The sequence below is a fragment of the Aspergillus multicolor genome (assembly GCF_047715735.1).
Source record: "Aspergillus multicolor strain CBS 133.54 unplaced genomic scaffold BDW74scaffold_7, whole genome shotgun sequence".
NCBI lineage: Eukaryota > Fungi > Ascomycota > Eurotiomycetes > Eurotiales > Aspergillaceae > Aspergillus > Aspergillus multicolor.
The window spans coordinates 459,889-473,411 of NW_027395958.1; the positions used below are offsets into that span (position 1 = coordinate 459,889).

A 13,523-nucleotide genomic window follows, 5' to 3' on the forward strand; every position below is an offset into this window, starting at 1 on the left:
TCAATTGCCTTGTCTCCCATAACCATTGGGAATCAAGCGCACCTTTCGATTTCGTTTCGAATCATGCTTTCCACAGCCAATCACACTTTTTTGCCGTATAGTAGACACATTAATAATTGAAGTACCTCGACATAGGCGGGGTGGATGAGTGAGGTCCACCCATTCCAGTTCAGAGAGAAATTCATAGGTCGGAATCCTTTAGGTAGCGAAGCGATCTATACCAGTAGTCTGCTAGGCGCGTTATACGTGCCAAAGTAAGAGTACAAAGGAAAGACAGGATATCTCACGTGTGGTTAATGAGAGAGCAATGGGGAGAGAAAAAGAAGGCTGAGCGAAGAACCTTTTTCTTTTCTATCTAGAAGTAACTATACGGCCTCAGAGTCAAGAAGCTAAAGGAATCAAAGACCAGCAAGACTACTATTGGAATAATGTCATCTGAGCTATCAGTACTCCCATTTATGTTCCCAGGTTTGAAAAAAAAAAAAAAAAAAAAAAAGGATAATTAAATGCACGAGGTCTTGTGGACTTCGCTGGACGGTGTGTTATCAGCCACTTTTGGCCAGTCTGTCTGACTACAAAGGGAGGACTAAAAGAGTTCAAGTTTCAAGTTACAAGAGGTCCGCAGCATATGCCAGTTTTCCAAACCTTGGAAGTCTGATCATAGATATAGGCACCAAGCCAGGCCTATTATTGTCTCTTTTAATCTAGCTCATTGCCAGTCTTGACGTTAAGACGTTTCCAACAGGCTGTCAGAATCCTGCTAAAAAGCTGCAAGTCTATCTCAAGTTATTAATTGCTAGAGTTTGAAAGAGACACAGAAATAAACATACTGATTAGAGATAATACTAGTGTAATCTTAAGCTTCCATAGCTGTTGCTTCAAGCACATTGTTGCCCTTATACCCAGTCATGTTTTAGAAGTGAATGGGATATGTGCCAAACCCTGGTTTGAGACACTCAGAAGACTTGACAAAATCTGATTGGATACTAGGCTCAGTGGTAGGACTGGGCTGCTTTGTGTTAGTCTGTTGTGAATACTTTCAGTGAAGGTTGGCACTTCTTTGTTTGACCTGCCACCACAGCCAGTCTCCCAAGCTAATGCTACCTTGTTTCCTCCTTCAGAGAGTAACACTGGGCATCTCTGTCTCTTCTGGTCCTCTGACGCTCTCTGTCTTCTTTCTTGCGCCCCGACAGTCCGAGTTTATTCAAACTTGGGTGATTGTTTCCTCGTCCATATTCGGTGTTCTTCCCTTCTTTCGATTATACTTGAGCAGGACCTCGTACATTTCGTTTCTCCGGGACACAGCGCCAAATTCGCATCCATCATGGAGAACGCATTCTCTCCTCTTCAGCGGGCTTTTAACGCATTCCTGTTGAGCATGCCGCCTCAGCAGCTGGAAGACTTGATTAAGCACCTACAGGACATCAAAGCCCAGGAACAGAGACAGCCTGTTTTCAGAAACGAAAATCCGGCTATTCAGACCAACAGAAACCCAGACACAAATCACACCTTGCCTGTTCTACCTGGCTCAAGGCTCCGCCCAACTTCTTCACGAGGCAGGCGAGCTCATGACGGGAAACGAAGGCCCCTGAACAGTTTCATTGCCTTTAGAAGTAAGTTGCGTCCCGAGAAAAGTGACCGAAACACAATTGACCTGCTTTAGGTTATTACTCTGCGATATTTCCAAACATTACTCAAAAAGCAAAGTCCGGTATCCTTCGTTTCCTGTGGCAAAACGATCCCTTCAAAGCCAAGTGGACCATATTGGCGAAAGCGTACTCCATAATTCGTGACGGTCACGATAACGAAGTCTCTCTAGAATCTTTCTTGACTTTGAATGCTGAGCTTATTGGTGTTCTCCAGCCGGATCGCTACTTGGACGCCATGGGCTGGGAATTAACGCTCAATGATCAGCAACAGTACACCATGGCTCGAGTCAAAAGCCCAGTTGCTACGGAAGCTCAGCTCTCGACCCATCTTTCAGTTGACGATCTTATCAAACACTGTTACGCTACTGGCTATGTCACAGAAAATCAGCGGAAGAAGGAGACCCAGGGCCGCAATGCACCTGTCATGGCATTTGCTACCCAGCCTGCCCTGGTCATCCACAAGAGTAACAACTCTGACGTTGCCGAGCATCATATTGCTGGCTCTGAGATTCTGGCAACGGGGCCTCCATCTCCTGAACCAACCGAAGCTACAGACTCCCCTTACCCCGCAGATATTGTCAGCCCAATGCTCAAGGACGCCACTCTCGACGCCGCTGATGCATCGAGCATTTATCACCACCCGCAGACGCACAACCCACAAACGGAGAACTACCTCGACATGGCAAACATGCAGCTTCCTAACTGGGATGACCAAGCTGCTCTGCTTCCTTACAACACAGCATCCCTGATGCAGGAGACCTTCGATACATTTGATTTCAATCCTTTTCTGAATCTCTAGGTTATCGATGTATTTCAAGCAGTCTTAGCTTTCCCAGTGCTGGTGGGAAGCAGAGCTTATGCACACTTCTGTAAATCACCATTCCACTCCACCGCCGGGGATGTTTCGTGTCCCTATCGATATTCCATTTGTTCCAGATTACCCAAGTCGACGTAAAGAGTCTTGAACGATGGCTCCTGCGCTCTGCAACGGACACTCTCAACCCAGCAATATGGATGATAGTGCTTATAAACAATCCGGCTGCCTTCCTTGATATCCGCTGGAAAAGGATACCACTGCCGGTTATTGGGATGAGAGCTCCTTCTACGCCTGAACCAGTCTACTTGCCATTTCGATAATAGTTCTCTGTGTTTCGTTTTGGCCGTATCCAGGGCTACAGTCAGTACATATTGTCAGTATTCCCTCAAAGATGTGCTAGCCTCAAACTAATAGTGCTTTCGGGTATAGACTGGATGCTTTCTACCGACCCCGACGAGCAATAGTGGCGTAGGGAACTGGGTGGAATGAAGGGCTATGCAACCTCGGGGCGGAGTGAGGGACTTATCAATATCTCTTTATTCTCTGTTCTCGCCACATTGAGTCCGCACCGTGACCCTCTTTGCTTTTCAGTCATTAATAAAGTTGGGCGTGAATGGTGTTCATCTATGGAGAATGCATCTATACTTACACATTAAACGCCCTTCTCAGTCCTCTTTCATGTTGATTTTTATCAGACATTGGGTGCTAGCACGGCCCACCATCTAGGAACTCAACTTCGTAGGCATTGTGTTGCACGGGATACATAGATTCTTCGGGCAGCCCAAAGATCCGCAATATAGGATTCTTAAAATTACTGTATTATGCATCAGGCGGTTACTCTAGGACTGGATGCCATGAAATCATTACAATCTACATGAAAACCATAGCCTTCTAATCCATTTTAGGCCGAAGCTTCCCTTTTTTTGACTCCTCATGCCAGAACAAAACCGCCCACTGCTGAATCAACAGCCAGAAGCATATAGAGAGGCTTTACACAGCAGAACTGCGGTTGCCTCTCTATGAGGCTGTCGGCTGCGGCATATTCTGTAGAATAAAGAGACGTATCCTGCTATTGCAGGGTTGCGAAGGTATCTAAACGAAGAGTCGGGCAAGTCTCGGCGCAGGGCCAATCGGTACCTCTAGAAATGCAGCACGAAGAGACTCTCGGATCAGCAAACTGGTAATTCTACGCCTGATGGGGCTCAGATCCCCTATTGATTTGGGGAGCAATGATACCGCATGTAATGTAAATATTGGGTTGCAAAAAAAACACCGATCATGCTATCTTGTCAAAACATCGGGCAATGCCCAACGATTAAGTTTCAAATTCAATAGACTAAGAAATACATGCAGGTTCGACTTGGAATGAATGGTTTTGAGTAATCATTCAAAATTGGAAACCAGTAGAATAGCTTGGTCAGTGTGCTTCTTACAGACTGGCAGTATATCTAACCGGTTTCGACTTGGAAAATGGCAGTGGAGGTAATAAGAAACAACATCAGAATGATAGAGGCAAAAGATAAACATAAGAAGCATAGAGTAAGAACGGCGCCCCACTGAGAAGGCGATGAGGCACGAAGTATTCAAGCATACGGTTACCAGATATCAAGATGATGTTCTGCGCCACCACCACTCCGAGTCTCTTGACCGAACAGGCAGTTGGTTTAGTCCTCTTGGTAAGAGATCTTGCGCATTTCTCCCAAGCGCGTTCGAGCACGAGCAAGGGCGTTCTCGAGTTGAAGTATCTCCACCTATGTTGACTAGTTATTAGTCACCAAACCAGGACGGTAGTATTCATCGATAAGCCGGAAATTGAAGTAGGAAAGCAAAATCACATACCTGTTGTTCCATTTCCTGTACTTTGAACTCATGCGAACTGAGCTTGGAGTAATCCACCGCCTCATTCTCGTCGCGATTCTTCTCAGCAATGATATCCTGCACTTGTCGTACCAGAGCCCTACAGGCCGCGCCGACAGCCTTGCTAGCTGTCTCCAGTCGATCTTGTGTTTTGCTCATGAAGGTAGCCTTCACACGACTGGCAGCAACCAACTGAGCCGTGCTAGCAGCGACATCATTGCTGGCGACGATAAGCTGTTCGGGGGAGTTGCGGCCGGAAATCACACCGTCTGCAGTCTCAATCAATGTGTTTGTCGAGGAGGCAACGGCCTTGGCAGCAGAGATGAGACCCTCTGTCCACCTATTATTCTTCTTGTAAAATGCCGTTTTGGAAGAGCTACCACGTCCTTCGCGAACAATCTCCTGCTGAGAGGCGGTGGCAGCCTTGATGAGTTCTGCAATTGCACCAGTCACAGCAATCGCCGCCTCCAAGATTGCGTCGTTGATTTTCAATTCATAGGTAGAGAAGCCGTCGCGCGGTTTGTTCTTTAATTTTGCGAGTCGTTGGACAGCGGCATCAATGGCGTCGGCTGCCTTCGTAAGTTCTTGGTCCACCAGGTCGCCCAGGTCTCCGTTAGTCTGGAGCCGACTACTCTTTGGTGCGAACGAATCAACGAGCTTCGACAGAGCTTGAAGATCTCTCTGCACTTCAGAATTGTTGTTGATGACGACACCAACCTTACTTGAGGCTTCTAGGCCTTCAAGACGAAAGGATTGGAGACCTCGGAAGAAACGAACAGTGCCCTGTGCAGACTTGCGGGCAGCATTTACTAGTTGGTCAGCGCTCTTATCATCGTTAGCGAAACGGGTCAACCCCTTGGTGTTGCTAAGGACATCGGCGATAGCCCCGGAGAAATTAGACACCGTGCGGATAATTTCAGCATGGGGGCTATTCGGTCCATCGCTGATGTAGTTGTTAAACGCGGTGGAGAATTCCGTTGCAGATGCAGATGCTTTCTCAATTTGCGAGAGGACATAGGGTGGCGAAGCGTTCTGGTTACCGGCTTGCATGGTAGAGTCTAGCTCATAGAGTGCGTCATCAACGCGCTGCACACCAGTCTGGAGCACTGAGTCAATGATATCGTTGATCTTAGAGACTGTGCCATGTAAAACATGGTCAATCTGGGTATCCAGCGCTTTGTCGGCGTCACCTTGGTTCTGTGACATGCGTTAGACAAACTAAATACATGAAGTTAGCTAGTTCATGAGAAAACGCACCAGCTTCAACTCCTCTAGCTCTAGAAGGGCTTCGTCCATGGCCGCCTGCATGGCTTCAAGTTCCGTTTCTTTTTCCTGGAGCGCGAGTTCGTGGTCGCCATTTCTCATCTCGTTGTTGGTGCTGTATTCCTCCAAGGCACGCGTTTTATTCTATATTTTGGTCAGTGCGCCGATACAGAAAGCTGCTGAATGACCTACTCTTAGCGCTTCCTCTAGATCGGCCATCTCTCTGTTATACTTTGATAGCAAAGAGGAGATTTCAGTGCCCTTTTGGCGTTCCGCATTCTCTGCGCGCTCCAAAGCAAAACGTAGTTCCCGCTTGACTTTCTCGAGCTCATCCTTGTTGCTACCAGTTAGACGGTCCCTATCATGCAAAGCACGATCCCGTTCCCGAATCATGTCAGCCAACTCAAGGTTTTTTGTCTTAAGTTCACGCTCTAACTTCTCTCGTCGCTCTATGGCTTCTTGAGCAGAGGCTGCCTTTAGTTTGAGGCTCTTCGTCGTTTGGAGCAGATCTAGATGCTCCTGGCGAAGCTGAGAATACAGCTTTGCCAAAGCTTCATACTTGCTTCTCCATGTATTGACCTGCTCCTGGAGAGATCTGATTTGCTCATCCTTGGAGGCATTTTGCAGGTTTAGATTTGCTGTCAACTGATTCATTTGCTCCTCCAAATCTTTCACACGGCGGTCGTATTGCTGGAGCATCAGCTGGTCCCGCTCATATTGCGCACGAGCATTCAAGTTCTCCCGCTCCAATTCGGCCAAGCGGCCTTGCGTTTGACTCTGATATTGTTCACGCATAAGTTGGTCCTGAGCAAGCCGCTGTTGCTCGGCCTGTAAACGTTGTTGTTCCTCAAATTCGCGTTGGGCCTGCTGTTGGGCAAGCAATTGCTGGCGTTGCTGATCCTCCCACTGTTGCTGTAGACGCTGCTGCTCTGCTTCGAATTCTTCCTGTTGACGTCGAGCTTCCGAGCTCCAAAAATCATTTATTGGCTCCGGCTCAGCAGCCACCGATTTCGGCGGAGGTGACGGTACCGCCTCAATCTCCTTGGTCGGCCGCTTCGGCAATGCCGGCCGTTCTTCTTCATCCCCTAGTAGATTTGGTGATTCCTGTGGGAGTTTTGGAATAGTGATTAGGCTGGTCAGATATCGTAGGTTCGAGCATTCGTAGTAAAATCGAACCAGCCGGTGATGCTGCGCATCGTAACGACCATGCAGAGGTGATAGTGCATCGGCATCGCCCGTTGCTAAGAAGAAGCCGTAGTGAGTAGAATGGTGAAGAAAAAGGGGGCAGAAGGTAGGAACCCACCAGTGTGCATCGCCCGTAACATGCTGGTGATGAACTTATAAATGCCGTAACTTTCCTGCACAAGAGGAACTAACGCGGAGATTCGACATTCATTGTGGGTTCCGGACTGGAAATGCGAGAAAATGAGTTTCTGAAAAGCATCGATTTGATCTTGCAGGCCCATCAGATCCGTAATGGTCTCATATCTAATTCAACGTTAGTTTGGAGGCAGGAAGGGAGGTAATCATGGTTACCCTTCATTTGGATCATTGATAGTTTTCAGACTGATATATTCCTCGTACTCGAACAGTCCTAAAGCACTCTCAGCAAGCGCATAATTGGTGTGAAGTTTAAACCACATACCGTTGAACTCGGGATGATTCCGATGGAAAGCCAACTTGGACTCCAAATAGAAAACATATTCTCTGATTAGAGGGCCATAGCCTATCAAGCATGTCAGTTAGCGAAGTTAGGGTCGCAATCTGGCGTTTGAAGACTGGCGCACCTCGAATGCCCTCTCCGCCAACACCCCTCATCAAGCTATCAATCCAGCTGGCATGCTGCTGTGCTTCACGAATTACTATCGGATGTCCTTCCTGCAAGACCTTATGTATCGTGATGAGAGCTTTGAATGTTTGAACTTCGTCGGCTAGGACCGGTTGGCTGTCGGCAGGACGAGTCAGCGCGCGGAAAGGACATCAATGACTGTCGTCCTGAGACATACACTTTCATACCGGCCCAGAAGGCCGCAGATGACTTGTGGTCCCATGTGTACACAATGCAGCTTCGAACATGTTTTCCTATGGAGATATCAGTGGGCGGCTTTCCGGGGTCGAGACAAGCGAATTGGGGGAGGGCGATGGGGTGGGTAGATTGATACTTTTAGGCGCGGTTTCCTCTACAATCCCAACCAGGTCAGTGATACAATATTCATAAGCGGGTGAGGTAGCAGTGGCCTTCAAAACATACCGATGCTTGTGGCTTTGCGAATGTTTATCGCCAGATCAGCCTCTGTGCTGCGGGGACTAGTGTCAGCTTCCGGATCCGTGTGTCCTCAAAGGGCGGACGTCCAAGCTACCTACCGACTCATCCTAATAGTGGAGGATAGCTGGGGATTTGGGACGACGGTGAACTTGCAGTTGGCGGGCGGATCGAGTGCGGACAACTGAAGCGAACAATCGAGCTATTGACGAGTGGTAGGCCGGCTTGGTAGGTGAATACTCAAAGAATAAAAGAGAGAGGGTAAAGAAGGTGTGTTTCGCAAACAACAGAATAGAATACAGTAGGCTAGAAAAAAGGAGAGAAGGACTGACGCTCGGGTAGATTAAGAGTACAGACTACGGAGTAGTAGGCTTGGGACGGGGGGAACGCTGACGCCTGGCCGATCTCCATACAGACTAGCCCGAGTCCTAGCCGCAAGTCTTGGCGCTCACTGTTCCAGCTCGGGCTTCGTCATCCTTCCTAACTAGAGGGTTAGTTAGTTACCCTACTTTCCAAGATTACTTCTTAAGGTTGCCTATCTTGCCATTAGCGTCCAGGGTTAACAATAACCTAGACCTCCTTGTCGAGAAAGTAATGACGGTCTATTTTCGGTGCAGGTAACCTAGAGGCCGAGCACTCAGCTGCAAGACAAAAGCATAGAGTCCCCTCCGTGATGCCAGTCCATATAAGCATTGAATATGTGAGCCAGATTGACATAAGAGAATGCCAGTGATAGAACTAGCAATAACATGTGGCATGTTGCGTCGCTGCCTATCCATAAGATGCTTGGGCAGCTCTCGACCACGTGGTCAGTCGCATACTCTTTCATGGATGGGAAAAGTACAATGCATTGTAATGACGCTAGGATCGCCGGAAGAGTATCTTGGAGCGTTGTCAAACATATACTACTCTGTACAAAAAGCTCCATTGGCTTGCTCCCATCGTGTTCTAGGTGATTGAATGCTCATGATTGAGCCACCGTTGTATGGTCCTCTGCACGGTTATCTCGCGGTTGAATTTCAGTATCACCTTGAGCCAGTTCTTTAGACCGCTCAACTGTTAGTGTACCTTGCTCCGAAGAGCTCAAAGCTGGTCCAAGGTCGGCCGGGCTGTTGGGAGCCGAATCGTAAGGTGCCTCGATAACGAGTAGCTCAACAGGCAGCCCTGCAAGATTGCTGGGGTCAAGTATTGCCTTCCGTTGTGAAAAGGCAGACTGTAGTTGCAGCTGATTTCTCGAATCCTCGTCCAATGACACTGACTCCTGAACAGTAGTGGGCGGCACAGGCTTGCGCTTCGGGACAGAGACCGGATTCCGCTTATTGCTATTCACATTTGCAGGCGTTGGCAGCGGAGTACCTGGCGGAGGGAGCGGATATCCACGTCCAATAGGCTCCTCAGGGGTACCTGCAGGTCGTGACACGCCGAGGCCAAGGCTTGCACTGGGTTCGCCTCTAACGAACATGTTCCAACCCCATTTCTTTGCCATTGAGGTCGCTGTGCCCAGTGATAGCGAGCTCTGACTTTTTTTATCTGGCGATAGGTGAGAAGGGCTCGAACGAGTCGAGCCTTCTGTGATAGCAGAGCGGCGCGTTTTGATGGTGTTTAAAGATGAGGTCGAACGACTAGGCGCACCTCCCATGCTCAAAACAGGATCAACTATATGAGGAGAAGAAGAGGCCTTGGGCAAACCACTGCGAGTTTCCACTGTGTTTCCAGTGGAATCAGTACAAACTGATTCACAGCTCGGGTAACCGGTTTCCGGTATGCTCCGATCATCACTAGGAGACGAGTTATTTTGTTGTCCATTTGGCGTTGCAGGAGGAGAACGACCAGATATCTCTATCATTGCGCTAGCAGCATTTCCCTTATCGTCATTTTTGAAGTCCGATAGTATCCCGTCCATTTGTCCATGGTCAGCGGTCAGCACGGGATCAGCGGTATGAGAGAATGTCCGAGAACGAATTGCCCGTGGCGGCGAACTTGCAGTTTGTCCTAAAGCTGAGGGTAACGCGGTCGAGAATTCCTTGCCAGAGTCTCCTGATAGTCCTGTCTTCCCGCAATATTCTGCGGGGTTGGTGACGGAATCAGAAAGAGGCGGTGCACTCATAACTTGATCGTCTTTCGACTTCGGCACTCGCAGTGTATCCGCGCCTTCTGGCACTCGAGCCCGACCTCCCGACTCGTCAAGGAGAATTTCTACCGTCGAATCAGGCTCGGGAGATTCCCGCTCCCATATTCCGCCACGATATTGTTGAGCCATAGTATCCAAGAAAGGAACATCATCCCAATATGGCAGGACGACGCTCTCTGCCACCATTTCTCGTATCTTACTCTCTATTGTCCGCAAAATAATACCATAAGTGATTTGTTTCGAGCTGACAACGGGTGCAATGTCCATGGTCATATTGGGCATTGACTCAAAGGAAATCCACACTCGATTGCTGGGCGGGGGTTTGAATCGTATCAGCATGTGTCCCTCCAGCTTCCTCAAAACTACTGCCAAAACGATGTCAACTTCCCTAGCCTTGAAACGTTGTCCCAAATCGATGCGCACAGTGGCCAGAATCTCGACGCGAAAGTTTCCCGAATACTGAACGTCCGTCTCAACACAACAATTGCCGTCAACCGTGAGATCTTTGAGCCTTGGATTTGTGATGAAAGGGGGTCCATTACCCATGTCAATACTTCGGAGACCGATATTGCTGATAAAGTTCGGTTTATTGACACGGGATATCTTTTTGATGATTTTGGACCGAACAAGCTGCTCCATCTCAGGCGTCCGGTACAAGGCGAGGAATATTCGGCCTAGTACAGCGTTGATCCATCGAGTCTGGAGTTGTTCCTCTGAAGAATGTAAGCGTTGGACTAGTGTGACTATATGCCTAACATCAAACTCCTGGTGTTTGGGCGGGCGGTCAGGAGGGTGTCCCAATCTTGTTTGATTCTGAAGCATAGCAAAATAAAAATCCTCTTTGTCGGACAGGTTCTCGGAAAAGAAGAAAAATGGAGGAGTCGGCCCTCCAAGATCACCAAGTGACTCGAGCCGTCGCGAAAGACTAATAGCGTTTCTTTTCAACCATAGTTCCCCTTCGGGCAGTTCTGCTTCCCCGCTGTAGATACCCACATCGTGATGAGCGAGCGATATGACATATCTCACTTCCATCTGGTTCGCGTCGTCGTAAAGCATCAAATGACCATGTCTATATTCCTCTTCCGTCAGGTTTTGAACATTTAATGACCAAGAGGCTCAAAAACGTGACTGCGGCCAGGGTACGTACCGAAGCACAATATAGAACATATTACGTGTTCTTTTGCCATTTTTTGTTGTGTTCTTCGCTGGCTCAATTGTGGGTGTATGTTTCCGGTCAAAAAGACTCCTATACATTGTTTGGTAGACGCTTGGACTCTCTGTGGCAACTATTTCCCCTGCAGGAGTAGTCCGCTCTGGGGGTTTCCCATTGACACCACCTGGGACGTATTCGCGACAGACGACAAAGTATCCTGCGGCGACATCTGTTTCATGGGTGCGATAAAATTCCTCGGCCAGCTCATCAGTCCCAGACTTGAGACTAAGGTGATCGTCATTTGGCCGATGGAGGGAGGTATCCCCAGAGCTGCTCACCTGCTCGGATTGCGGGGGACACGGCGGCAAAACTAGATATGAGTAGAGAAGAAATATCAATAGAACCAAAGGGAGAAATGTGAGTCCGCCAAGGATGTAAACAACAAGGAAGGTGCTTAAAGGACCCATTAGGTGATTAGTTGGTCAAACGCGTTTCAGCGAGAGCTCCGCGACCACCATCGCCTGCGGCATCATGAGGTAAGAGCGAGCTAAGGAACAGGGATGCGCAACGAAAAGCTCAAAGGAGCATCTGATATTTAGCTCGAGAATCTGTTAGAGAGACGAACCAGTAGTTCACACGCCTAGGGCATACTGCAAAAGGGTTGAGGTATGAATTTACTCCGGAGTCCGAGTCGACTGTCGGATACAGTTGGATGAGCTATCTCAACCCATCACGTGCTATTTGTGACTTGGCGCTACCGGTACATCTTTCGCAGATGGATGCGTAGCAAATAATGTTGTAATGTTTCTTAGCCTCTTTCTGACTCTAATAGTTGCTTTGCTTCGCCCCGCAAATTAGTCTTCTTTTACAGTGTACTTCGTAACTCTATCTAAATACCTTCTTGGGGACCCTGGCTTGACCTCCTCCACGATCTAACTCTGAAAAACTCAGAAGCCTAACCGTAATTGCTACCCGTTACCCACTAGTATCTCAGTCGGAATCTCATCCCGGTCGTGTTTTAGAGGCGTATCGCTGCATGCTCTTAAGTACGAACCCCGGAGTACGGATTCAGTAGATAGGGTACATTGTTAGTGCCAGACACTCCTCGGATGTAGCACTATAATTATACGTATATACATATTCGTAGGGCCATCCATGTTTAAAGGTGCACAAGAACTACGCTACTTACGTATCAGCCTCCTACCGCATCTTAAAAGGGAATGCGACTGTGCGAGCCGATCTTGATGCTTGTGAATCAGACAGGCCATGAGAATAACATAACGGTCAATACCCATCTTAGATTGGCACTCAAATAATAAACAACAGATCCCGACGTCCCCATGGAGCATTACTATGAACAGTCACAGTACATCGTAATTCCGAGACCCTGTATTATACATAGACTTTATAGCCACATTCAATACGTTTATGAACTTATCCTTCTCGATGAGATTGTCAGATTCGTGCCAATCATCCAGTACCAATTGCGTGTCGGGCAATGCATGAGCACTAAAATAAGAATGACCGAGAAGCGCTGCAACATGGCGAAATCCCCTGTGGTGTAAATTTGACGGTAAGATCTCTACCAAAGCTGAATGGCGTGAAAGAAACGTGCTGTGCGTTGCACCCGCACCGTGAACGCCGACAAGTACGTCTGTCTGTTGCGCGATAACTAGTTGCTCTTGAAATGAAATCGCTGCAAAATCAATTGATTGGATGGTGACATGTAGCAGCTTTGGGTTAATAGTGCCAAAATAGTCCCCTGCGTTGGTGAGCCGACGAGTGCCGGTTCTGTTGATGAATGTGAGAACTATCTTCCGGGGTCGTTCGCGTGGTAAGTCTGGGTCAAGATGAAAGTATTTGAGGACACGGCGGGAGAACGTGAGAAGTAGCGATGAGTCTTCGCACGTGTGGGCTTCCCAGTCTCCCTGCCAAAGGGGATTTCCCCCGCCCGCTCAGAGGCACAATCAGATTCCCGACGAAGTTGACGGGAAGGGCTAAATCACTTAGCCGTATGATCGGTTTGCCTGCAAACAGAGACCAGAGACTAAAATAAGGGCCATATTCTTCATCATCAAGTATGAGAACCTGAGTACTCTTGATATCGTGATCTATGAAGTATGGAGCTGCCGTGTCGGGTGACCGGGTCATTCGGAGGACATCTAATGATAAAGTCATGGAAAATACTTCCAGCAGTGAGTGCCAGAGGTTATTAGCACCTTCAGGCTTGATGAGGATAAAGTGATTCGGAGAGTGGGAATAGACCGAAATAGCAGAACTGTTTCCCTGGAGCCTGACGGCTCTTTCGAAGACGTGACTCGGCCCGGTGTCGTACCAATAGCTTGTGAATTCCTTATACCTATACACCTAGTTCGCTGAGATCTCGCAGA

The 13,523-nt window shown here is 48.3% G+C and overlaps 4 protein-coding genes across 4 annotated transcripts; 1 reads left to right on the forward strand and 3 right to left on the reverse strand.

Annotated features, from left to right (window-relative positions):
• Window positions 1–1,324: 1,324 nt before the first annotated feature.
• Window positions 1,325–2,448, forward strand: BDW74DRAFT_176521 (uncharacterized protein; the record flags this gene model as incomplete). Its single annotated transcript, XM_073728622.1, has 2 exons — window positions 1,325–1,613; window positions 1,664–2,448. The coding sequence occupies 2 exons, from the start codon at window positions 1,325–1,327 to the stop codon at window positions 2,446–2,448; spliced, it is 1,074 nt and encodes a 357-aa protein (XP_073585647.1).
• Window positions 2,449–3,661: 1,213 nt separating this feature from the next.
• On the reverse strand, window positions 3,662–8,307 carry BDW74DRAFT_149986 (putative cytoskeleton assembly control protein Sla2). Its single transcript, XM_073723953.1, has 12 exons — window positions 7,951–8,307; window positions 7,838–7,884; window positions 7,749–7,766; window positions 7,593–7,668; window positions 7,374–7,531; window positions 7,232–7,312; window positions 7,123–7,180; window positions 6,890–7,074; window positions 5,779–6,827; window positions 5,581–5,730; window positions 4,306–5,520; window positions 3,662–4,217 (listed from the first exon to the last, which is right to left on the reverse strand). Exons 1-12 carry the CDS (start codon window positions 7,956–7,958, stop codon window positions 4,131–4,133), a joined length of 3,132 nt encoding a protein of 1,043 aa, XP_073585648.1. The 5' UTR covers window positions 7,959–8,307; the 3' UTR covers window positions 3,662–4,130.
• On the reverse strand, window positions 8,285–11,824 carry BDW74DRAFT_149990 (SMP domain-containing protein). Its single transcript, XM_073723954.1, has 3 exons — window positions 11,785–11,824; window positions 11,128–11,732; window positions 8,285–11,049 (listed from the first exon to the last, which is right to left on the reverse strand). The coding sequence occupies exons 2-3, from the start codon at window positions 11,598–11,600 to the stop codon at window positions 8,814–8,816; spliced, it is 2,709 nt and encodes a 902-aa protein (XP_073585649.1). The 5' UTR covers window positions 11,601–11,732; window positions 11,785–11,824; the 3' UTR covers window positions 8,285–8,813.
• A 1,014-nt stretch (window positions 11,825–12,838) lies between these two features.
• On the reverse strand, window positions 12,839–13,499 carry BDW74DRAFT_130233 (DUF563 domain protein). The gene has a single exon (XM_073722271.1). It carries the CDS (start codon window positions 13,309–13,311, stop codon window positions 12,979–12,981), a length of 333 nt encoding a protein of 110 aa, XP_073585650.1. The 5' UTR covers window positions 13,312–13,499; the 3' UTR covers window positions 12,839–12,978.
• Between the last annotated feature and the right edge of the window lie 24 nt (window positions 13,500–13,523).